This window comes from Passer montanus, unplaced genomic scaffold, assembly GCF_014805655.1.
Source record: "Passer montanus isolate IOZ18808 unplaced genomic scaffold, ASM1480565v1 scaffold59, whole genome shotgun sequence".
Lineage (NCBI taxonomy): Eukaryota > Metazoa > Chordata > Aves > Passeriformes > Passeridae > Passer > Passer montanus.
Window position 1 is genome coordinate 679,751 of NW_024370926.1, and position 25,855 is coordinate 705,605.

Consider the following 25,855-nt stretch of genomic DNA (forward strand, 5'->3'; position numbering starts at 1 on the left):
GCCCGGCCCTCCCGCCCCACAGAGCCACAGCAGCCTGAGGAGGAACATCTAGAAGCTTTATTTCAACCCTTTACAATAGTAAGAATCACAACATCAAGTCAGGAAATGTTGCTAAGGAGACGACGCTCTCACAGCCCCCGGGGAGGGGAGACACAAAGGCAGAAGTTCCCGCTGGGCTCCCCCGGCCCCGGAGCTGCTGTCTCACACCAGCCCTGACCTCCCCTCCCAGCCCCGCCTCGGCGCAGGGACAGCGCAGTCCCCCCTCCTCGGGCACCGCGGAATAATCCTATGACACAAAATAATAACAACACGTCACATTTAGAGAACACGTCACGCGCTGCTCGCGCCTCACAACAGCCCGGTGAGGTAAAATTGAATCCCTCCCCACCTTTGCAGATGGGGAAACTGAGGCAGAGAGGTTGAGTGGCTTCCCGAGACCGCGGAGGGAGCCGAGGGCCGGGATCGCCCCCGGGGCGCTGCCCCGAGCGCTCCTGGCCGGCCGCACGCCCCCAGCCCGGCTCACTGCGCTCGCTGCTGGCTCGGTGCTCTGCGGGAGGGACAGCGGGGGCTGCGGGGGCTGCGGGGCGGCCTCGAGTGTCACCTCGGCCGGCGGGACCCGTGCGAGGAGGGCGGAAGGCGAGCGCTGCCCGGGCTGGGCTCAGGCGGGGAGGGAGGAGGGAGAGCCGGAGCCCCTCAGAGCCCTGTCCACGCTGCCGCTGCCGCCCGGAGCCACCAGGCCCTGGGGACATTTCCCCTGAGCCTGGAGGTGCTGGGTCCCAGCCACAGCCGCTCGGCCCTGGGGACATTTCCCCAAGCCTGGAGGCCGCTGAGCTCCGCCACGGCCGCTCGGCCTCAGCGGGGACTCGGCGCTGCCCTCAGGCGAGCCGCGTCACCCCGAGAGCGCCACCGACACCAAGCTCCAAGAAAAGCAGGAATTCTGCCTAGACACGAACACGCGAGGGTCCCGGGCCCCTCTCACACAGCACACTACGCGGGGACAGCGCGGGGGCAGCGTAGAAAAACTACATTCAGTTTGCGGCCGGGAGCCGAGTGGGAGCCGCGCCCTGGGGCGCCGCGGCCGCGAGCCACGAACTCGGTTACTCGAATGTTGATTTATCAGTACAAAAAGCCCAAAGAACTGTGCAGGTATGCCACTGATATGCCGGCAGGCGCCGGGCTCCGGCTGCTGCCGGCCGGGGAAGCGCAGCCCCGGCGGGATGGAGCTCGCACGGAGCCCCGCTGCTTCCCCCAGCCCGGGGCAGCTCAGCCCCTCCGCAGCTCTGCCAAGGCCTTTGCCGAATCCCGCCCGGAGCCAGCCACCAGCGCCCGCCCGGCCCCTGCCCGGCCAGAGCCCCCCGGTGCGGCCAAAGCCAGGACCCCCAGCTCGGGACAGGACCGTGTACATTCAACTTGCATCTCCTTCAGAGCTCAGCTCCTGCTTCCCCCCGGATTTGCTGCCTCCAGCCCTCCATGGAGCCGCCGGCGGCCGCAGCCCCTTCCCCAGCAGCGTTAAGGTCTCAGCACTACCCAGCTCATCCCACCTCTCCAGACAAGAAACTGAAGTCATTCCCACCACACACGGCTCCTTCCCAGCCTAGCAATATGTACAGCCGCTTCCTCAAAATAAAGTTAAAAAAGAAATCCGTATTAAAACTGAAGCTGTCCTAGAAACACCACGGCAAACTAGTGTATCTGGATTTAGTTCGTCAGCTAAACACAGGCACAACAAGTGTTAGAGAAGTGGCACAGAAGCACGGCCGGGGGCTGAGCTGGGCCGGGGTTTGGGCAGGGACAGCCTGGGCACCGCGCACAGCCACCGCCCGGCTCGGGAAATCATCGGAAATCATCGGAAATCGGGAAAAAGCAGTGCAGGGACAAGGTGACGTCACTGTCCCTGTGCAGCGGGGCAGGGCTCGTTTGATTTTTGCAATCTCAGAAGATAAAGTGCAATGTTGCCACTTGCCTTCCTCCTGCAGTCCCTGAGCCGGGACCTCGCCTGGGCACCCCGGGAATGTCACCCCAGGAATGTCACCCCAGGAATCTCATCCTGGGGCCACCCTGGGAATGTCACCCCAGGAATGTCACCCCAGGAATCTCATCCTGGGGCACCCAGGGAATGCCATCCCGGGACACCTCGGGAATTTCATCCTGGGACATCCCGGGCCACCAGAGGCCTGGGGTGCCCCAGGACGCGCAGCAAGAGGAACGCGACATCTCAGCCTCCACCTCCTCTTTGGTTGCCCACGAACATCTCCAGCCCAGCACACAAACTCTGCTCCCAGCGCCCCTCCTGGCCTGTGAGCCTGGAGCTGGGCTCCAGCCCTGCCAAGGCCACCCCGGCTGCTCCCAGGCCGGGAACCAGGAGGCTCCAGCCTGGGAACCAGGCTCCAGGCTCACCCTGGAGGGGCTCACCCTGCTCCTCTCCTCTCCTTCTGATTTCCCCTCAGTTCATGTTGGAAAAAAAACCCCAACCAAACGAAAGGCAAGGCTGCCAAGCTGAAGCTGGTGTGTAGAATTTAGCAGTGAAGCAAGAAGGAAGCGTCACGGGAGGGCAGTGATATATACCGGCTCAGGGGACGGACAGGGCTGGGCAGCGGGGCGGCTCCGGCTCCTCCTCCAGCCACGGCCGGCGGCTGCTCCGGGACACCGGGGACACACAGGGAGGGCAGGAGCCACGGCACCCGGCTGGGACCACAGCGATGCGGAGGGGAGTGGAAGGTGGGGAGGAGGAGGAGGAGAAGGAGGAGGAGGAGGAGGAGGAAGAGGAAGGGAAGCACTGGGAGGTCTCTGGGTATATATAACCGCCCCTTTCAGGTGCAAATCTGCATCGTTTAAATTTGTAATCAGATGAAAAAGCACTTATGAAACTACCAGACGACTTTGATGCAAACTAGTACATTTTAATGCCATTTTATTAGAAACCATGCAAACTTTAATATAAAAAATACAAGTGCAATAAGAATCTTTGTGTGTAAATACAGATTCTGGGTTATCGTGTCGTTGTTGGCTTCCCAAAGAAATACTCCCACAAGCATGAGAAGCTGCAGGCTTCCCTCTGTCCCCTCCTGGAGCAGCCCCCCTTAGCACACGCCTGGTTCAGTTCTCTTTGATCCCAGTGTTTTGTTATTCTGCTTGCCTTTTTTTTTTTTCCTCTTTAAATTAGTTTGACCACCCAAGAACACTTTTCTTTTCTTTTGTTTGAATTTATTTACACTTGGTTTCTTTAGTGTCATTTGAGACGAGGAGCTCCAAGCGTGGTTAGATCTCCTTCCTGGCACCAGCCCTGCCCTGCTGCCCCGCCGAGGCCCCGGCTGAGCGCTGCCCTGCCCTGCTCCCGCAGGCCCTGCTCATCCCGGCGCTCGCTCGGGTCCCCCTCCATCACCCCAAGAACCACACACCCCCACACACCCCCACGGACCTGCTGCAGCCTCGGAACTCCTGCCCTGCCTCCTGCTCCCTCCAGCCTCGGCCCTGGAGAAACGGGACAAACCCCAGGGCTCGGCCGTGCCGTTAATAAATAATCCACCTTGGCAGAAGGCACCCGGGAGGGCTCCGAGCGTCAATTAACACATCTCGAGCATCAATTAACACATCTCGAGCATCAATTACACATCTCGAGGTCAACACAGGCTCCACCTGAGCTCTCACAGCAAGTCTGCCCTCTACACATTCCTGTGCCTTTCGTTCCGGACATGGCTTAATCCCATGAACTCGCTCCATCGTTTTAAAATATTAAAAGAAAAAACCCCAAACAACAACAAAGAAGTTACAACGGCTGGATATGTCAGTAAGAAGCCAGCACGGCAGCAGCGGTTAAATGTCCCTACTCTCCTACGGGTCGGGAAAGAAGGAAAGAGAAAAGGAAACTTAGCACGGGTTCGAACACGATAAATCATCAACACTTCGTCACAAAGAATAAAAGGTTCAAGTCAACAGTTAAAACAGCCTAACGAGTGTGGAGGGGATTTATCAGCATCCCACAGGCGGCAGAAACTGAAGCGGCGAGGAGGGAAGGGGTTAAAAAAAGAGACAGAAAGAAAGATCACAGCTTATCCCTGTTAACTCGGCCTGGCCTCGCCCGCCCAGGGCTCTGCTCTGCTCCGGCCCCGACACAGCGACCCTCGAGAGTCCCCGGGCCAGCGGGAGGGCACGGAGAGGGAGGAGGGAGGGATGGAGGGAGGGAGGGAGGATGGAGGGGAGCCCTGCCCGGCCCGGCCGCCGAGGGACCCCAGCCCGGGCGGCCCAAGAACATCGTCCCCTTCCCACCTAGAGGCAGAGCCGGGTTAAGAGAGCCAAGCTGGGGGCCCCGGGGCGTGGAGAGGGCCGGGGGTCACAAGCCTTGCTGGGCGGCAGCGGTGACGGGGAGGCGACGGAGCCCAGGCTGTCCTGGCGGAGGTGCTACGCCGGGGGCAGGTGCTGCTGGAAAGGGTGGGGGGTTTGGAGACGACGATTTCGCTCCGTGGTCCGTTCCAGCCTTGGCCTTCGCACGGAACGTCAGCTTGTGAGACTCAATCTGCAGCGACACAAGGGCAGGGGACAGGGGGACACGGGGAGAGGAGGAGACAAGGGACAGGAGGGGAATGGAAGACGATACCATAATGTCATCATTAGATGCCTGGAAGATAAAAGGCAATTTTCCAATTAAAAGAAAGGCACGACAACCCCGCAGACGTCGCTGGCAGCGGTCGGGGGCTGCGGTGGCAGCGACGCCGCCGTGCCCGGGGCTGCCGCGCTCCCTCCCCCGGGCTCCCTCCGCCGGTTCTTACTTGTTTCTTGGATGTGGGTGTCCAGGCTCTGCATTTCCCTTTGGTCGGCGCTGCTGAGGGCGGCCAGGCCCGGCCCCACGCCGTTCTCCCGCAGCGCCGGGCCCGGCCCCGCTCCGTTCGGCGGCGGCTGCGCCGGCTCCGCGCCGCCCTCCGCCTGCAACGAACGACAGCGCGGGCACGGGTCAGGGCACGGATCGGGCACGGGTCAGGGCACGGGTCATCCTGAGCACAATTCCCAGCTCCCTGGGGCTGTGCCAGGCCCACACATCCCCCAGGGAGGGCATGTCCCCTCCCTGGGCACAGATGTCCCTTTGCTGCAGCCAGACCCCGAGGCTGGGGACAGTTTGTGTTCCTGGGGGAGGAGGGATGAATCAGCCACCAGAGCTGAGCTCCGTTCTCAGCCCCACAAACAGGGCTGAAGGACTGGGCTGGACAGATCCCCTCCAGCTCAGAGCATCCCACGGATCTGTAAATGCTGCCAGGACTGGACCAAAGCCATTCCCTGCCCTCACCTTGACGGCTCCTCCGGCCGGCGAGTGTCCCACGTTGTCCAGAGATCCCACTTTGGCCTGGGCCTTCTCCTTGAAGTTCAGCTTCTGGTTCTCGATTTTGACGTCTCCTCCCCCTGCAGGGACATGGAGCAGGGCTGAGTTTGGGGAAGCCCCCAGCAGTCCCAGCCAGGAGCCCCTGGGGACCCTCTGGAGGAGGGACAGGACAGTTCCACAGTCACTGCCCCAGGAAAAGTTCTGGAAGACCAAAGCTGATTTCCAGCCGTGCCAGCAAAGAGGGCCCTGGGGAATGCTGCAAACTCCAGACAGGCTGGAGAGATCCCACCTGGATCTGCTCCTGAGGCTGCCTCCTCCAGCAGAGGTGTGAAATGCCACCCCACTGTCCCCCCTGGTGCCACTGCAAGGCTGGCTCCTGTCCCTGTCCCTGTCCCTGCCCAGCCCCTCCAGCTCAGCCACCTGTGCACTCCTCCAGACAGGCTGGAGAGATCCTGCCTGGATCTGCTCCTGAGGCTGCCTCCTCCAGCAGAGGTGTGAAATGCCACCCCACTGTCCCCCCCTGGTGCCACTGCAAGGCTGGCTCCTGTCCCTGTCCCTGTCCCTGCCCAGCCCCTCCAGCTCAGCCACCTGTGCACTCTGCAGTGCCAGGGCACCTCCTGCTGCTCTGTGTCCCTCTGTGCCCTCCTCACCCCTTCCCTGCTCCAGCCCTGGCATCCCCGGGCAGCTCCTCTGGCACACACCTGCAGGAGCACTGCAGGAGAACGTGGGGGTCACAAACAGAGCTGAGAATTTCAGCAAGACTTTTCCAGAATGGAATAGATTGCAGAATTAGATATAAATAAATTCATAGATATAGATATATAGATACAGATGATATAGATATAGATAGAATAGATAGAATTAGATATAGATATAGATATAGATATAGATATAGATATAGATATAGATATAGATATGATATAGATATAGATATTCCCATCAGTCACAGAATCCAGAATGGGCTGGGTTGGAAAGGACCTTAAGGATATCCAGTGCCACCCTGCCATGGCAGGGACACCTCCCACTGTCCCAGGCTGCTCCAAGCCCTGTCCAGCCTGGCCTGGGCACTGCCAGGGATCCAGGGGCAGCCACAGCTGCTCTGGGAATCCCATCCCAGCCCCTGCCCACCCTGCCAGGGAACAATTCCTTCCCAGTCTCCCACCTATCCCTGCCCTCTGGCAGTGGGAAACCATTCCCCTTGTCCTGGCACTCCAGGCCTTTGGAATTCATTTCTTCCCTTCTCAGGCTGAACAATCCCAGCTCTCTCAGCCTTTCCTCCGGGCCTTTGGAATTAATTTCTTCCCTTCTCAGGCTGAACAATCCCAGCTCTCTCAGCCTTTCCTCCCAGGGGAAATGCTCCATCCCTCTGATCAAAGCGCTGCCTCCTTCACTGACAGATCAGTGCACAAACCCCCAGAGTGGGGGGTTTGTGTTCCTGGGGGAGGATGGAATCCTGGATCCTAAGGATGATTCCAACCCCCCTGCCTGGACAGGACCACCCTTCCCTGGCTGCAGCCACATCCCAGCAGCTTCTCCAAAGCCCAGCTCAAGTCCTGCTAAGCACAGCTTTGCTCCCAGCGACATCACTAAACCTCAGCTCTGCTCTGCCAGCCTGGCACGGCCAACGGGGCAGACGAGGGCTTTGGTGCCACCAAGGCAGCCGAAGGCTTGGCAGGCTGGCAGGGCTCTCATCAGCCTGGACAAGGCAGTGATTGTCACTCCCAGCTCGTTACTGCCCGGCACGGAGCTGGCAGAGGTCGCGCCCGTGGCAGCGCGTTCCCAGTGCCAGGAGCCACGGGAGAGAGAGTGCCTGCTCTGACCTGGCACCTGGGCAGGCTCGGGGCACTGCCAGGGGCACAAAGAGCAGCCTGTGGGGCTTGTTCCCAGCCTGGGCAGTGAACTCTGGCCCTCGTGCCAAGGCAGCGTTCCCAGCTGGAGAAGTGTCCCCAGTGTCCCCAGGGGCACTGGAGTGACCATCAGCTCCAGGGCACTGGAGTGACCATCAGCTCAGGGACACTGGAGTGACCATCAGCTCAGCGACACTGCACTGACCATCAGCTCAGGGACACTGCACTGACCATCAGCTCAAGGGCACTGAAGTGACCATCAGCTCCAGGGCACTGGAGGGACCATCAGCTCAGGGACAGTGAAGTGACCACCAGCTCCAGGGCACTGAAGTGACCATCCCTCAGGCCAAGCCAGGGGCCTCCAGCCCCAGCACCTTGGGCTGGGGACAAACCTGAGATTCCCAGGAATTCAGGCAAGAACACTGGAGTGACCATCCCTCGGGCCAAGCCAGGGGCCTCCAGCCCCAGCACCTTGGGCTGGGGACAAACCTGAGATTCCCAGGAATTCAGGCAGAGGAATGCTGTGTTCCCAGGAGGTCATTCCCACACTCATCCCAGAAAATCCACCCCGGGGCCAGAAGGGTTTCATGGGAGGCAGGAGCTGCTGTGGGCTCAATGCTAAAAGGACCCTGGTGCTCTGAAGGACTGCAGGGAATTTCCTTTATCCTGCCATGAACATCCTGGGATGTTCCACGTGCCCCAAAGCCTCTGTGAGCATGGATGAAGCTTCCTGGAATGATTGTGGAAACTTCCCTGTTTTCCTTCTCAAACAAGCAGGAAAAGCAGGAATGACTCAAAGCTGTAGATTATCTTACAGGCAAGAGGGCATCCCACATCTCCTAATGCCCCTCTCTGCTCTTGAAACCACCAGGAACTGTGGGAGAAGCATTTTTAGGAACTTCCAGAAGCACTGGGGACATCCCCTGAAAGCAATAAGCCCCCTAAACAATTCCAGTCCCAATCCAGGGCTGTGTTTAAGGGACAAAACTTACAGACAAATGAGGAAATGGCAAAATTCCTACCTGGCTTATGCTTGATATTTGCTTTAGATCCACACTTGGAGGACACTTTGGAAAGGTCGACTTTCTTGTTCTGGATCTGCACCTGGGGAGACAAAAAGCAGCAGCTGAGCACAGAGAAACCTCTGGAGGCCAAAGGGCACCTCAGGCTGTGCTCTGTGAGCCTGTGGCCCTGCTCTCACTGCTCCTGCACATTGCCAGGATCCTGCCTGGCATTCCTGGAGTCACCCAGAGCCAGGAGTGAGACAGAGCCGAGACAGACAGCAGGACAGAGGGACAGAACATCACAGGGCTGAGCTCAGGCACAGCCGTGGGACACACAGGCCCTGGAATAGGGACAATAAAAGCCAACCCTGCTGCCAGGGTCCCCACAGGGCTCCTGCCCAGCCTGGGACACCACCATGGCCTGGGCAGTGCCACCAGGGCTGGGGCCACCTCAGGGAGCCCTGCTGCAGGGCCAGGCTGTGCCTGGGGAGGAGAAGCTCCAGGGAGAGCTCAGAGCCCTGCCAGGGCCTGGAGGGGCTCCAGGGAGCTGGAGAGGGACTGGGGACAAGGATGGAGGGACAGGACACAGGGAATGGCTCCCACTGCCAGAGGGAAGGGAGGGATGGGAGATTGGGAATTGTTCCTGTGAGGGTGGGCAGGCCCTGGCACAGGTGCCCAGAGCAGCTGGGGCTGCCCCTGGATCCCTGGAAGTGTTCCAGACCAGGTTGGACACTTGGAGACATTGGAAGGTGTCCCTGCCATGGCAGGGGTGGCACTGCATGATCCTTAAGGTCCCTCCACTCCAAGCAGTCTGGAATTCCCAGAGGGATCCTGGTGCCCAGAGGGAATGCACTGCCCCAGGACTCCATCCCTCTCCAAGAGCAAGGCCAGGGCTGAGAGCAGCCACAGCTGGAAGCTGCAGGCTCACAGCTTCTGCCCCAGCTCAGTTCACAGAGGAAACCCAAGGATTTCCTTTCCAACATGACAAGAATTCCTTGACCAGCAGCTGCTCTGGGAGTTTGCTGAGAGCTCTCAGGAGAATTTGCCAGAACTCCTGCCAGGGAAGCAGGGGTGTGCCCAGGGAGGAGTCCCAGGATGCTGCAGGATAGCAGGACAGCCCAGCCCAGCTCAGCTCCTGCCAGGTCCCACGTCCCCAGCTCAGTGACACCCTCCCAAGGTCAGTCACAGACCCTGGCTTGGTTTTCTCAGGAGTAAATTTACTACAGCTTTAATCACCAGTCCTTGCTCGCTCAGAACTGAGCTGAGATTAAAACTCAGGGAAGGCTCTGTTTGCAGCACCTCCAGCAGGAGCTGGCTTTGCACTTGGCATTGCACTGGAGAGCCAAGCACAGACCCTGGTGCCAGAAATCAACTTTGGAGTTTGGCTCAGGTGGGGAGAGCCTCAGCTCTTGTTGGCTTTTGTGTCCCTGACCACGTCCCAGTGCAGCCAAGCCCAAGGCCAGGGGAGCACAGGGACACCCCAAACTCCTTCCAAACCTCCCTCACCCACAGGCACTGGCTGCACTTTGTGAAATCCACCTCTGCTCTGCTTTCTTAGTGATCATCACAACTACCTGAGCAAGAAAACACCTTGGAAGAGGTCACTGACATCACAGTGCTCCACAGGGAGTGGGAAGATACAAAAATGAACAGAAGAAAAATAAGAAATGATTTTTTAGGAAGACAGACTGAGCACTCACACGCACACTCTGTGCTGGAGGGCTGGGAATGCCCTCCTGGAGCTGCTCTGGGAGCATTTGGAGCCTGGAAATGAGCTCTTGGCTCAGAAAATGCAGAATAAAGAGCTGCCTAAGCAGCAAGGAGCAGAAGTGCAGTGTGAAAGGAGAGTGTGGGAGAGGAGAAGAGGAGAAAGCAGGGCCACAGCTGTCGCCAGGCTGGGGATGCAGAGGGAAGGACAGGATGTGATTCATGAGCACAAGGACACTTCAGTGCCACAGTTAATCACCAAGGAGAGACCCCCAGAGCAGCCCCACTGCTGAAAGAGCAGGAGAGGCACCTGTGAGGCTCCTGAAAGGCTGAGCAGGGCAAGGTGACAACACTGAGCTGGTTTAGAGAACACAGCTCCTTGGAGTGCATGGACAGGGAAATGCCACAGCTGCCCCAGAGCTGTCACCAGAGTGGCCACGGGCACTTCTGCCACCAAGTCTGGCTCAGGCTGGGGCAGCACCAGGGGAACAGGCAGCAGGAACAGGGCTGAAACCCCCTGAGGGCTCCCAAGGACACCAGGGCTCGAGGCCAACACGTCCAGGAATCCTGTGGGGCATTTCCATGGGAAACAGCCCCAGAAACACAGTGTAAACCATGGAAACAGCAGAGAACCACAAATGCCAAATCCCCAGAGCAGGGATGTGGGCAGGCAGCCTGGGTTCAGTGGCACAGGGGTGACTTCAGCCTCTCTGGCCACCCTGGTGACCAGCCTGGAGGGAACCAGCTGTCAGGAGCCCACATCTGGTTGCCACTTGCAAAGATTTGTGGGAAAATCAGTCATGTAGAGGTTCAGCCTCTACATGGATCATGGATTTCCCAGGAGAAGTGGTCCCAGCTGGCTCCACAGGCAGGTCCTGAGCAGGGTTTGTGTCACTGCACCAGGCTCTGAGCAGACACCCTGGCACCTCACAGAGGTGGCAGCTGGCCATCACTGCTTGGGAGCCCAGGGTATTTAAACACCTCAGAACAAACTTCCTTGGGCCCAGGTCCTTCAGTGTCTTTGAAGCCACCCAAACTTTGCACTGCTGAAGCTGCCCCGTGCCAGGAGCCCAGGCCAGGTCTGGCAGGGCAGCACAGAGGTGACTGAGCCCCCAGACCACGCTCGTAGGGCTGGACAGTGAACCTGGCTTGCCTGGCAGACACTTGGAGCACCCAACACCCCAGACCAAGCTGCAGACACCACCAGATTAACTTTCTATTTTAATAAGCTCAGCCCTGCTGCCAGAGATACCAGCAGCCTTTAAATTTAGAAATTAATCTCAGCTCAAAGGTTAAGTCCCAGAGTCTTTGCCTGCTCCAAAGTCCCTTTGATGAAACAAGGAGTGAATGAGTGTGGCTCCAGCTGCCCTGTGAGCCAGGGAGGGGAACTGGCACTGCCAGGCCAGAATGGAGCAGCTCTGGGAAATGCAGGGCTCAGGGGGTGAGCTCAGTGCCAGGCTCAGCCACGTCCCCACCCCTGTGTGGGTCACAGAGAGCAGGGCCAGCCCAGGTACTGGAACAACCCCACAGCTCACCAGAGAAGTGCAGGAATCTCCAGGCTGAGCTGTGCCCAGCAGCCCAGGGCTCTGCCAGGGCTCCTGCCTCAGCACAGCCCTGCTGGGCTGGCACACCCACCACGGCACAGAGAAGGAGTTAGCAGACAGCAGCTTGCCCAGAGCCATACTTACATTCCCACCTCCAGGGACATGCTTAATATTGTCCTTGGAACCACACTTGGACTGAACATGGCTGTAGTTCGCTTTTTTGGAGACTATCTGGACCTGGAACGTCACAGAACGGAGACAACACAAGGGAAGAGGACTGGTTAGATTGTCATCCTGCAGGGCACAGGGGCTCTGGGCACCAGGGACCCTGAGCAGCTCGGCCCAGTGCTGGGGGAAGCCACCAAGGAGGAGAGTGAGAGACAGTGAAGGACAGGAGGCTGCACAGACAGTGTTAGTGCCAGGCTGGGAGCACCAGGGACAGCCTGGGGACCCTGCAGAGCCCTGGGGTGGGCTGGGCTGGCACTGCCAGGGCCTGGAAACCCCTCTGAGCAGGGAGAGCCAGCCCAGAGGGCTGGGATGGGACTGCCCAGGGCATGGAAACCTCCCTGGAGCAGGGAGAGCCAGCCCAGAGGGACAGGATGGCACTGCCCAGGGCATGGAAACCCCCCTGAGCAGGGCGAGCCAGCCCAGAGGGACAGGATGGCACTGCCCAGGGCATGGAAACCCCCCTGAGCAGGGAGAGCCAGCCCAGAGGGGTGGGATGGGACTGCCCAGGGCATGGAAACCTCCCTGAGCAGGGAGAGCCAGCCCAGAGGGGTGGGATGGCACTGCCCAGGGCACAGAAACCTCCCTGGGGCAGGGACAGCCAGGTGGGATGGGACTGTCCATGGCCCAGAAACCCCCCTGGGGCAGGGAGAGCCAGGTGGGATGGGACTGTCCATGGCTCAGGAGCCTCCTGGGAGGTTTCCAGGGACAGGCAGCCCCCAGAGCCACCACTGCCAGCACGCTGTGAGCTGCTCCATGCCCACACCTGGACTGAATCCAGCCCTGGGCAATGTCCCTCCAAAGCCCTGGGCAGCACACTGGGTGTGAGAAACATTCTTCTACTGAAGGTGGAACGACCTGCAGCGGAATGAGCTCAGCTGAGTCTCAGGTTAATGAAATGGTTTCTCCCTCACACTGACTTAATGACCTTCAGTGGAATGAGCTCAGCTGAGTCTCAGGTTAATGAAATGGTTTCTCCCTCACTGACTCAGATGAAGGCTGGGAGAACGTGGCTGTGGTGGCTTGGCAGTGCTGGGCATGGGTGGACTCCGTGATCCCACAGGGCTTCTCCAGCCTCAGTGAGTCTGTGATTTTTGAGGCAAGAGGAGTGGTTTAGGTGAGCAGTAACTGGGTTAGACACCAGTGTTCACAGAGGTTAGTTACAACACAGGCTTGCTCTGGAGCTGAGTTATTTACCACAGCACAAGCAGCCCCAGCTGGATCCTGGCTCCTACAGAGGTGAAAGCTTGGAGCACAGCAGGGATCACCCAGCTCTCACCTGGGCAGGCTCCCAGCTCTGACAGGCTGCACTCAGAACAGCAGCTCTGGGAACACACCTGTGCCACGGAGTGTGGCCTGCTTCACTGACTCCCTACAGGTACAAATCCTGCTCATTCCTGACCATTCCTGCCTGGTAATACTGGAATTAAACTGTGGCACTCCCACCTCGAGCCATCCACTTGCACTTTGGAGTAACCCATGCAGTGGTGATGGCCTAAGGCCTGGAGTTACAGAGTTTTGGTACTACTGGGCTGGGAATATTGCAGGAAAGATGTGAATTCCTACATATTGTGCAGTCCCAAATGAAGCAGCTGTGAGCTCAACCTCTCTGCCTCGTTACCAACTGGTTCTGTGTGTGAAGAACTGGTTAAGGGAAACCCTCTGACTCCAGGTTACCCTGTATTAACCTGGAGGTGAAAGAGGAGGACTCTGCTCTGGAAAGCTCTCCAGCAGGAGTGGAGAAGGCCCTTCCCTGCAGGAATTTCCCTGGGAACATCTCAGGGTGCACGGGAGAGAAGGGGAAGTGTCTGTGCAAGGAACAGTGCCACTGACAGGAGAGAGCAGGACAGCTGGAGAGGAGGGACAGTGACTCAAAATGGAAACGTTTTCCTTCATCTCCCCCAGAGAAAAGTGTGAAAGCAAACTCACTTTCCCATTGGGCTGTTTGGGGACCCCCTCTTTTGCTGCCACTTTGGGAGCCACTTTAGTGCCCGCGCTGGGCTCAGAGCTGGGCGCGGCGGCGGCTGACTCTGGCCTTTTCTCTACCTTCCCCTGGATGGAGACAAAGGGATGATTTCAAGCAGCACAAGCATAAATGTGGGCAGGAGCAGGGAACACGGCTGGACCTGCTGCAGAGCTGAGCCACAGCTCCTTGCGTGCCCAGGAGAGGTGACACCAAGGGCACAGAGCAAGGAGTCACTTCTCAAAAAGCTCCTGGTGCCCTTCCTCGGGATCCAGGCCACCCCAGGACAATGATCCTGCCAAAAAAACCCAACCAAATCCCTGGGGAGCCCAAGAGCAGAGCAGCTCCTTCATGTAGTGCAGATCTGGGAGGTGAGGACACCCAGGGCTGGTCTGGGGCTCTGAGGGCTCTGCTGGACACACACCCCGAGCTCCCAGCTCAGATTCCCACCCAGCACACTGCCCTCAGCCTTGGAGCTCAGCAGCTCCTTCAGTTTTTATCTACCAAAAGGCAGGTGCACCCAGAGAGTCCAGCTGAGCAGAAAATCAAAAGAAAATTTACAGGTTTCATAAAAATTTAGCAACTACCCGAGGATATCCATTGTTTTGCTAGTTTAGATGCAGGGAAGTGCAGCAGGACCTGCATTTTTGGGGGTGGCTCAGCATAAATCTTGTATTTCACTAACCTAAAGACCAGTGAACAAAAAACCCCCAACACTACAACAATTCTCAGACTCTAAAAACAGCTCAGTGTAAATAAGCCTACAAAAAGGACAATTTGCTTAACAAGGCAATTGTTAGGATTTAATAACTCCATGAAAATATTTAGAAAATCGAGGGCAGTGCAATTAAATGCAAATGAAAGTCCCCTGAGCTGCTGCAGAGCCAGGAGACTGCTGACTCTGAGGATAAATCCATGCTGTATCGATGCTGTCTGGGACACACACCACCCAGCCAGGAGTGCCCTTGACTTTAATGTGCCTGAGAGCAGACTAAAGCTCTCCCAGCATGGAACGTGCTCCCTTGGCAGCAGATTAAAGTTCTGGGCCGGGTTATTCAGCACCACAGAGCTGCAGCAAAGAGAATGGAAAGATCTGTGTCCCACTGGGGGGGAGTCAGAGCCCTCTGGCTGCTGCTGGCACACGTGGCCAGGCCAAGGCTGGGCTTACACAACAGCTAAGCAGGGCTCTGGGTCTGCACGGCCACGGGCTGCAGGTGGATCCACCTCTGTCCCTTCCATGGGATGTGCTGATGGTGGAAGTGCCACCTAAGGGCATTAAGAGGCAGTGAGAACCCCAGGTTTCATCTCTGCTGATGGTTGTCCAGCACCACCCTCTCCTCATGCCCACCATGAGGGGTCCCGAAAGACTCAGCTTCGGGCCTGACGAGCTGGGCATGGGGAAGGTGCTGTGCAACCCACATTTCCCTCACCCTAGTGCACTATTGCACCTTCTGTACAGCTCCTCAAGGGCAAAGGGCTGGGCTATGGACAGGACTGAGGTGGCACAGGGCTTGTGTGGCAGCCCTGGGGCTGGGGTGGATGCCGCGCTCTGCCCAGCAGCACCCAGCGAGAAGCAGTGAGGACACAGCCACCAGCCCAGCAGAGCCCGGCGCAGAGCCCGGGCAGGCGGGCAGAGCAGGGCTCACCTTTCCCCCGCCGGGCTGGTGCTTGATGTTGTCGGTGGAGCCGATCTTGGAGCGCACGTTGCGCAGGTCGGGCCCGGCGGCGCTGGCCGGGCGCGGCGCTCGCGGCGCGGCTGCGGCGCTGCCTCTGCTGCCCACGGCCTTGCCCGGCGCTTTCTTGGCGTCTGCCGACACCGTGGAGGCCACGGCGGCCTTGGGGGCCGTGCCTTTGGGCTTGGGCCGGCTGGTGGCCGCGGCGGGCACGCTGGAGGCCGTGGTGGAAGGAGTGGTGGCGCTGCTCTTGGTGACACTGCCGGGAGCGCTCTTGGGGCGGCTGGCATCTGCTGGGGGATGGCAGGGGTGAGGCTCGGGTACAGGAATTGCCTCGGTCACACAAGCCCAGCACTCAAAGATCAGCTCTCCCCAGCCCTGCCACGGCAGGGACACCTCCACTGTCCCAGGTGCTCCATGTCCCATCCAGCCCGGCCTGGGACACCCCTGTCCCCCGAGATGTACAGGGACCCCTTAATGACCCCAGCCCCAGACAATGGGGATTTGATCCAGATTGAGGAAACAGCCTCAGGCTGTGCCAGGAGAGGTTCAGGTGGATATTGGGAATATCCCTTCCTGGAAAGGGCTGCCCAGGGCACAGAATCCCCACGGCTGGAGGGATGTGACACCCATGTGGATGTGGCACTGGGGACAGGGTCAGGGGTGGCCTTGGCAGTGCTGGGGACAGGTGGGCTCGTTGGCCTTGCAGGGTGTTCCCAGATGGACTTCCCTGAGCCCAGGTGAGGAGGGAAGGGAGCAGTTACCTGAGGGAGACTTTGCAGGGGGTTTCTTGGCATCTGCCGGCTTTGTGTCTGTCTTGATGGCTGCCAACACAAACACAGCAGTCAGGGGAGATCCCTGCAGCATTCCAGCCTGGAAGCAGCCCAGGACTGGCTGCTCTGTGTGAGCACCTGCCTGGGCAGCTCCTGCTGCCACCAGAACCCCCTCGTTTTTGGCAGCCAAAGCACCAATCCTTGTCAAAGGATCTCGCTTGGTGACACCACACACCTGGGGATGGGCTGCATTTTGTTCCTCCTCACATTAACTTCCTGAATCTGACAGCACTCACCGGGAGTATTTTAATTCTGCCACATCTTAATTTCTTAAAAAAAACCCCCGACCAAGCAAAAAAACCCACCCCAGAACATTTCCTTTCTTCAAAAAGCATCAAAAGCAGCCCCGCATTTGTCCTTGCCCAACCTTGCTCTCACTGCCAGACCAGTCCTGCCCTGTGCCAATTTTCTTGCACAGGAGTTATTGCACATATTTTGGCTCCTATTTTAATTGTATAAACCCAAAAATCAATCCCTAAACTGAGCTGCCTTTGGGCAAAGCCCAACGATCATGACCTGATTACACTGCACAGAGGACACTGTAAACCAGGGATGCAGCCACACTTCTCCAGGCAGGAGAAAACCAAGCACCAGACTGATCAAGGCAAAACCCACAGACTGAAAAACAGAAATGGGACTTCATTTTATGGAATCTTTGATCATGAAATTGTAGGGTTTTTACTATTAGTGATGAGCACGTTTGGGTACAATCTGCTTAATTTCAACAGCCAAAGGAAGGCAACATTGAAAAGAAATAATAAATGGAAAAGACCCAAGTTAGAAATTATGAAAACCCTCATTTTTTAATATTTAATTCCCATTAAGTCTCAGATTTTTAGTTACACTCCAGCAGCTGCCAGGGTCCTTTATGGGATATCAATACCAAAAAGACCAAGGGGAAGAGGCAGATAACTACAGGCCAAGTTAGTCTGGATCATTCCACCCTGACTTTGCTAAAAGCATTCAATTAAACACCCCAGATAAGATTCCAGCTAATGAGGTGAAACCCATTTGGATAATTTAATAAGGCCTAAAGGATGGATACATAATTAATAGAAAACACTTCAAACAAGGGGCTGGCAAATCAACCTAATTTCATTCCTCGAGACCACAACTTTAATTGGGGAAACTGCACGGACAGAACAGCCTTAGGTCTGTGTAAAAGGCAGAGGAATATTATGTTACATTAATATACAGAGATGGTTTCTCTGCTGGGGTCAGGGGGGAGCCAAATGCTGAACACTTGTGTTTGTACAAAGGTGAGGTGCTGAAAACCCAGACAGAGCCCCTGGGACAAGGGTCTGTGTGACAGACTTTGATCTGTGCCTGAGCTGAAGGGCTGAGCGTGGTCGTGTACAAACATTACAGTCATTTCCACAGGGACGGGGGAAAAACTAATGAAGAAATAAAATTAAAAATCAAAATATCAAGCCCCACATAACCCACGGGTCTCCTTTATTAGAGAAAATGACTGACCTGAAAATACCTGCAGAAGTGGAACTACATAATGTCAAACCTGGCCTTTACAGAGACATTTCATGTGAGACAATGACTGAAACTTGATGGTACTGAGTGCCTGGCACGAGAAAAGCACCAGCAGCTGTCCTGAAAGAGCATCTTCAGCCACAAACACCATCTCCACCCCAAACTTATTCTCTGGGTCAACACTGTGTTGTGAGAAACTAAATCCATGGAATCACCATGGCAGGAAAAGCCCTGCCAGACCATCCAGTGCAGCTGTTCCCCACCACTGACCATGTCCCCAAGTGCCACATCCCTGTGGCTCTGAAATCTCTCTGGAGATGGGGACTCCACCACTGCCCTGCTCAGCCCATTCCAAGGCCTGACCACCCCTTCCATGAGGAACATTCCCAAAATCCACGCTGAGCTGCCCTGGCCCAGCCTGAGGCTGTTCCCTCTCCTCCTGTCCCTGTTCCCTGGAGCTGTCCCCTCCTCTAAAGGAGCTGATCAGAGCTGTGACCCCAAGAGCTCCAGGTGTCCCCAGCCACATCTCACCCAAACCAAACCCCACCAAACCAAACTCAACCAAACCAAACCACACCAAACCCAACCCAACCCAACCCAACCCAAACCAAACCAAACCCAACCCAACCCAACCCTGAGCACTGGACTCTCCGTGGTTCCCTTGAGACCCCAGGGCACCTTCCACCCTCTGTCCCACCCCTGCTCCCACCTCACCCACAACAGGAGCCCCTGCTCTTCCCATTCCTGCCTTCCCTGTGCCTTTCCAGATCCAGATTTCTCAGCCTCCCCATGGAGTCCCTCCAGCTGACCTCATCCTCCCTCACCCAGGGCCTGTGCTCTGGCAGGGTCCCACCAGGTTCCTGGTGCCACAGCCCCTTGCCCTGCCCCTCCTGCCTCCTGGAACAGCTCCCTGCAGCTCTGCATGGCTGCCTCCATCTCCTTTCAGAGGGCAGCAGCAAACACTGCTTTGTTTGTGGCTCACTTTGGGCAGCAGCAATGAGCACAACTCATTAGAACAGACCCTGCATTCCCGGGCTCCTGTTTGCCTCCAAGACCACACAAAATGAGTTTCACTCACAAAATGAGTTTGTCAAACAGGATATGTGGCTCTTGGAACGTGCAACACCTTCTCTACACTTGATTAATTGGATTTTCCCCCACAGCATAAAGTCTGGGATGTCCATCAGGCCAACTCCATCCAGCACAGCTAAAACATGACAATTCTTTTGGGAAAGCTGGGATATGGATCCATGCTTTGGGATTCAGACTAGTCCGTGTCATTTTACACTTTCATTGACAAATTTTGTCACAGAGGCCCAGTCATTTGAAAAGACTTGAGAAGACTTGACTATAATCTTATCTGATGTTAAATCTCTCAAGCTCCACTAAAAGGAGTGTGAACAGTGTTATTTTATTTAAAACACTGCTCAGGTTTCCTGTGGAACTCATGGCAAGTTCCCTCTTTAGCAGAGTACGAGTGGGACACAATTTTTGGATGAAGCTGATGTGATTTCAGCTCCAAATTCTTCCCCTCCACTTCTGCTCAACCCTTTTGGATTTCACACACCAGTTCAGGTGTTTCAAAGATTTGCTTTCCCGAGCTTTTATTTAGTGTTTATTCTGTTCCTATGGCAAAATACAGAGGGACTAGAATGCCCACTCTTAAATCAAGTGTGTCCAGTAATTGCATTAATCCTGGATCACACACAGCCGATGGAGGTTGGCCCTGAAGGGAATTTGGAAGAGGAAGCCCTGGAGAGAAGATCACTTGAGAAGATCACACAGAGCTGATGGAGGTTGGCCCTGAAGGGAATTTGGAAGAGGAAGCCCTGGAGAGAAGATCACTTGAGAAGATCACACAGAGCTGATGGAGGTTGGCCCTGAAGGGAATTTGGAAGAGGAAGCCCTGGAGAGAAGATCACTTGAGCTACTGTCAGAATCCAGGCCGCGATGGAGTGGCCTGTGAACACTCCCAGAGGTGGGGACTCACCAGCTGTGCCAGGGCCTTTTCCAGGAGGAATAATCCCAGTATCCACCTGAGGCTGCCCTGCCCAGCCCGAGGCCGTTCCCTCTCCTGCTGTCCCTGCTCCCCCAGCTGTCCCCTCCTGCCAGGAGCTGTGCAGAGCCCCCGGTGCCAGGTTATCCCCCGGGGAAGGAAGGAGGGAGCACTCACACGTCGGCCTCTTGGGAGGAGTGGCCGCCGTGGTTTTGGCAGCGGCCGCTGCCGTCACCGGCGACGGCGCCGTGGTCCGGGGAGCAGCAGAGGAGCTCCTGGAAGGGGTTTTGGGAGCCGTGGAGGAGGCAGGCTTGGACAGGGAGGTTCTCTTCTCCGCGGGCTTCGCATCCGCGACCTGAAACGGAGCGGGCGGCGTCAGAGCGAGCACAACAGCACCAGCAAACCCCGCTCAGCGCCAGGGCAGGAGCCAGGAGAGGCTGAAAGGAACAGGGATTGCTGGAATTCCTCAGCACTTAATGAAGCCTGGCACTGCTGAGAGGTTATAATGCAATTAAAATATAATTGAGACGTGCAGAAGTGGTGGTGTGGAGGGCAGGACACGGAGCACGGACCCTGCGCAGGAGCAGCTCCCAGCCAGGGCTGGCTCAGCTTTGGTGTGTGGGGCCTCTCCAGCTGGGAAGGAGGTTTTGATTTCTGGATAAAATGGAACCAGCAGAACACCAGCAATGCTGCTGGGAGGGATTCCCACCCTCCAGGAGCAGCAATGCTCCCTAAGCTGCAATTTGTTTAAACAGTGGGGACAGGAAAATCGGGTGTCCATGGCTCATCCCTCACTGGGAAAACTCTCTCCTGCTGTCCCTGGTCAGGCACTTGTTTGCCAACTGCCTGATCTCTGAGGTATGAAAATACTGAATTAATGCATGGAAATAAATATTATTTTAGCAAAAAGATACAAAAACTTGAACTAAACCGAAGTCGCCAGCTCAGAGAAAAGTGCAGTTTTTCACCTGGACTTTCATTTTCCTTCTGTTATTTTTAGTTACTTATAAAAGACACTCAAATGCATTAATTTGAGCTTAGTACAGCAGGAGTGGTGGTGTTGAGCCATCAATGAAAGCTTCTGAAATAGATTTTGATGTTCCCTTTTTAACCTGAATTCCCCTGCGCTGTAAGATCACAATTTAACACAGGGATCATTCAAGGGACCCCTCCCATTCCTAACACATGGGCATTCCCTGCTTATCTGGAAGATGCAACACTGTCCATGAATCCTCTCCTTTGGGGAGTTACAAACCTCCAGAGTTTTGTAAGTGTTATCAGTCCTTTCTGGGCAGTTCTGCAGTGATCCCACATCATAAAATGACAATTGGTGGGAAATAAGGAGTGTTCACATGGATTTGTTTTTCTTCAATATTCATATCAAATGTCTCCAGTCAGATTTCCCATGTTGTTGTCTGGATTTAGGAGTTGTACACAGAAGGAATTCCTGGCTGGGAGGTGGGGAGGGACTGGGATGGAATTCCCAGAGCAGCTGTGGCTGCCCCTGGATCCCTGGCAGTGCCCAAGGCCAGGCTGGACAGGACTTGGATCACTCTGGGATAGTGGGAGGTGTCCCTGCCATGGCAGGGGTGGGATAATGGGGTGGGATGGGATGGGATGGGATGGGATGGCATGGGATGGGATGGGATGGATAGGGTGGGATTGATAGGATGGATGGGATGGGATTGATAGGATGGATGGGATGGGATGGGAAGGGATGGGATGGGATGGGATGGGATGGGATGGGATGGGATGGACTTTAAGGTCCCTCCCAACCCAACCCAGCCTGGGATCCCTGACTCACGGCAGCTCATCAGGGCCATCTCAGCACTACACTCGGGTTTAATTCTCCTCTGTGGTCACACAGCTCAGTGCCAGGCACACGATGCCATCCCTGGGAAGCTGCTCCCAGCACCCTGCAGCTCCCAGCACACGGAGTGATCCCACCTAGCACAGGAGCTCTGCCCTGCCCAGGCATTCTTACCTTTGGTTTAGTCTCTTTTGGAGTGAGGGTGGAGGGACGGGTGCTGCTGGTGCCGGGGCGTTTGGAGGTGGTGCCTGGAGCAGGAGCTGCACTGGGGCTCGTGGGCTTTTTGTTTGTGCCCGGGGCGGCCGAGCTGGGCCGCTTGGGGCTGCTGCTGGCCGAGGGCTTGGCTCTCGCTGCCGCCGCCTTGGCAGTGGAGGAGGATGCAGCAGCCTTTAGGGTTGGGCCAAAAAGCAAAATCCGGGGTAAAAGCAAAGAAATACAACAAAAAACAGCGCATTGTAAACCAAAACATTGAGCTGCAACAACAGAAAAGTGGTATCTTAAAGGAAACAAATAATAATAATAATAATAATAATAATAATAATAATAAGCTTTCTGTTTTCTGAGTGCAACAAAGACCAAAATGCAGCAGCCTCTGGGGCTGTGGGGTGGGGGGGGGTGGTTCTGCCATTCAATTCCAAACCAACAGGATTTATTTCAGCAGCATGGAAAGCAGCAGAAGGAATGGCTGGTAAAGCTGGATTAGTAATTGGGTGCTCCTGGCATCCAGGGCTACGTGCAATCCACAGGCCGTGGCTTTCCAATTATGGGCACGCAGGGATTGAGAGCTCCAAATCCCCTGGGATCAGCTCCCGTGGTCACACGGGCAGGGCCCCGAGGGGACAGAGCCCCCGGCCCCCCCAGCCCTGCTGGGGACACTGGGGGCACTCCTGGGAGCTCTGAGAGCACAGCTCCAGAGCCAGAGGGGCTCTGCGTGCACAGAAACCAGCAACTCACAGAGTATGGCTGAGCACAGGGGGTGCTACACGTTTACTACATGTTTACTACATGTTTACTACATGTTTACTACTGCTACAAACGCTGCTCCAGCCAGGGAATTCACTGGGATGAAGTTTCCACACTTTGATCCAGGTTTGCCACGGGCTGGGCCCTTGGGTTTGCTGCAGGGACAGGGCTCCCAGGGGCAGCTCAGAAAACAGAAGTGGCACAGCTGAGGAAGCAGAAAAGCTGGAAGTGAAAGCCCTGGAAGCAGAGATGGCAGCAGGGAACAGCTCCTACCTTGCTCTTCTTCTCGGGGCTGGGGGGCAGCTCCTTGTTGGGAGGAGCTGTGATGTCGTTCCCACTCACGGCCTCGGCTGCCTTGGCCTCCTCTGCCTTGGCTGGGGGAAGGAAGGGACATTTGTAAGTTTAGGCTTATTTTTTTTAAAGATATGTTTTTTAGTTTACTGTTATTCCACACAGCAGCAGCAGGAAACAGAACTGACACAGCACAGGTTGGTGTTAGTGGAAAAGTCCCTAAACCCCAGAATAGCTGCAGGAAGAAAGATTTTCTCTGCAACAGGACAGGTTCATCCAGGGGCTGTTAGATTCCAAATTCTCACATTATCCCAGTGGGAAAAGCCAGACAGCAGATGAAGGAAACCTGTGGTTTACTGTAAATAGCAAATCTCATCTTTTAAGTTGTTACAGGAAATTGTTGGAACGTTCATGGTGAAGTCCTGACCTCTTCCAGGTTTTACACTTATCCTGGAGTGGGGTTCTGTTCCCAGCTATCCCTGCTGTTACAGCTGCTCCTGCCCAGCCTTCCTTCTGCCCACATCCACAGCTGGGGCCTCAGTGAGCAGGGAGGGCTCCAGCAGCCAAAGGGAGCAACAGCAAAGGTCACACAGGGCACGGTGCCACTTCCAGGCCCTGGAGCTGCTGCAGGGCTGGAGCCAGGCTGGAGAGCTGGGAATGTTCACCTGGAGAGGAGAAGCTCCAGGGAGAGCTCAGAGCCCCTGGCAGGGCCTGAAGGGGCTCCAGGAGAGCTGGAGAGGGACTGGGGACAAGGATGGAGGGACAGGACACAGGGAATGGCTTTGGCTGAAGGAAGGTACACTTAGTTTATTAAGAGGAATTTCTTCCCTGTGAGGCCCTGGCACAGGTGCCCAGAGCAGCTGGGGCTGCCCCTGGATCCCTGGCAGTGCCCAAGGCCAGGGCTTGGAGCAGCCTGGGACAGTGGGAGGTGTCCCTGCCATGGCAGGGTGGCACTGCATGGTCCTCAATGCCTCCTTCCACCCAAGCCATCCCAAGACTCCCACGAGAGCAGGAACATGGAGATGCCATTCTGGCAGACAGGAGCACACTGGCCCCTCACTGGAGCTGTGTTACAGCACAGAGCTCAGAGCCAGCTCCAAGAAGTGCCAGATTTCCCACTGATTGTTCCTTTTGGCCATTGTCACCCAGGCTGTGACACTGGCTGGGGACAGTGCACACACCCAGGCTGCTCCTGAGGGGCAGGAGAGCAGCACCCCCTCCTTGTGTCCTCTGAGACCCCAGAACCCAAACCAGCCCCAGCACTGCCCTGCAACCCAACAAATGGTTCATTTAGGAGCAGTTTCCCCACGTTTTCTCCCCAAATCCCTGAAATCCCACAGCAGCCAAGCAGCAGCTTCCTTACAAATCCCTTCCAAGCTCTCCTTCCCCAGGGTGCAGCTGCACATCCACCCTCATCCGTGTTGGACACTGCTTTTTATAACCCTGCAACAGATTGTGACAAGGCCAGGGTAAGGATTCCAGCAGTAAACAGCCTGTTCTCCACATCTTTTGGAAATTACAGTTTCTATTCCCTGTGTTCCTGCTCGTCAGACTTGACAGGGGTGTCTCAGAGGATGGCTCAGTCCTGGTACAAGCCAGGAAAATAAAATCACCCCGTGCCTCCCTCCCACCAGAGTATGGGGTTGTTTTTATGTTCTGACTCCAGGGTAAGCTCAGGATAAGCCTTTTTTGCCCCTGAATTGGTTTAACCCCTTCCTACCCATCTGGCCTTCCAGCTTTGCAGCACTGGGCTGAGCATCCTGGGCACATGAAAGAGGCTTGTGAAGGAAAACCAGCAAAATGCAGAGGCTGAACACCTGCTTTAATGCAAAATGCTCAGGAATTGTGTCTGTTCACCTGGAAACCCTGTTTTTATTGCAGCTGATCTGTACTGGCTCCTCTCCACCTGATTCATTTCAATAATCCTTTCTCTCCTCCTGGTTTCACCTGTCAGTTCCATCCCCAGCAATGCCAGCAGCAGTTGTCAGCAGTTCCCTCTCCTGAAAAACAACTCCTGCCCTTTCCCTTCTCTCTGCTTCCCTGCTTCCTTTGGAATCCTACCAGTCTCAAATATCCCCCACATCAAGGTGACTTCCAGCTGGGAAAAGCTGCTGTCATTAATTATTTCAGCTAATTCAGCACCAACATTAAACCTCTGGCTGATGAGAGGTTGCAGCACCCATAACAAGAATTCCCAGGATCAGGGAGTGCTCCTCAAATCCTGAAACAGCCAAAAATTCAGGATCTGAACTCCAGCAGCTTCCATGTTTCTGAACCAATGGCGACAAGAATTTCATGTTATTTCACGTTGCTTAATAAAAGGTGAATAAAAACCAGGACAGGACACAGGGAATGGCTTCCCACTGCCACAGGGCAGGGATGGATGGGATCTTGGGAAGGAATTGTGTGGTGAGGGCCTAGAATAGAATTCCCAGAGCAGCTGGGGCTGCCCTGGATCCCTGGCAGTGCCCAGGGCCAGGCTGGACAGGGCTGGGAACACCCTGGGACAGTGGGAGGTGTCCCTGCCATGGCAGGGGTGGCACTGGATGGGCTTTAAGGTCCCTCCAAACTAAACAATTCCATGCTTTCATCATTATTATTACTATTACTATTATTACTATTATTATTATTATTATTATTATTAAAATTCAGGGGAACTGGGTAGAGACCCTGCCTGCTTGAGGGGCCATAACTCAGGCTCCATCTCTCAGAGACTCTGACATTCCAGGACACACAACCCTGCCCCATCCCCCAGGGATTACAGAGGAGAGGTCTGGGGTTTAACATTCATTTGTCCTGTTCTCATCAGGACATTTGCTCTCATTCATGGTTTAATTATGAGGCTGTTCTCAGAGCACAGAACTGGGACCATTTCCTAGTTACAGGCAAATATGAGGAAAAGCTGCCAAACCTTAATCAAATTTGTTCATTAGGCAGCAAGAATTATTTAGGAGACTTTTCAGTTTGCTTGCTCCCCCAAGCAGAGCCAGAAGCCCCTGGAAGAGATTTGGGAGGCATTTTGTTGGAGCTGCTGTGCCCTGAGCTGGCTCCGTGGCTCTGGCTGAGTCAGCAGCAGCAGGGAGCACTCCCGAGGGAAAGGGGCTTCAAGGAGACAGGGAAGGACATTCCCATCTGCCATCCTCCTTGGATCCCCCCAGGCACAGCCCTGCCAGCAGCAGCTGCTCTCCACACTGGTGGCAGTG

At 55.9% G+C, this 25,855-nt stretch overlaps 1 protein-coding gene across 13 annotated transcripts in view; it reads right to left on the reverse strand.

The window, feature by feature from the left end:
* Nucleotides 1-42: 42 nt before the first annotated feature.
* MAP4 (microtubule associated protein 4) overlaps nt 43-25,855 on the reverse strand; it is a 146,519-nt gene continuing 120,706 nt past the window's right edge. For 5 of the 13 annotated variants that reach the window (XM_039726577.1, XM_039726572.1, XM_039726568.1 and 2 more), the window contains 11 exons: nt 22,635-22,735; nt 21,573-21,785; nt 19,766-19,943; nt 16,039-16,098; nt 15,248-15,567; nt 13,568-13,690; nt 11,558-11,650; nt 8,181-8,262; nt 5,279-5,391; nt 4,767-4,920; nt 4,297-4,615 (listed from right to left, as the gene is read on the reverse strand). In XM_039726577.1, coding sequence (XP_039582511.1) covers nt 4,608-4,615; nt 4,767-4,920; nt 5,279-5,391; nt 8,181-8,262; nt 11,558-11,650; nt 13,568-13,690; nt 15,248-15,567; nt 16,039-16,098; nt 19,766-19,943; nt 21,573-21,785; nt 22,635-22,735 — 1,445 coding nt within the window. In that variant the 3' untranslated portion in view covers nt 4,297-4,607. Of the gene's footprint in view, nt 4,616-4,766; nt 4,921-5,278; nt 5,392-8,180; nt 8,263-11,557; nt 11,651-13,567; nt 13,691-15,247; nt 15,568-16,038; nt 16,099-19,765; nt 19,944-21,572; nt 21,786-22,634; nt 22,736-25,855 lie in introns of all 13 variants that reach the window. The other 8 variants (XM_039726578.1, XM_039726571.1, XM_039726579.1 and 5 more) reach the window with 5 other exon arrangements.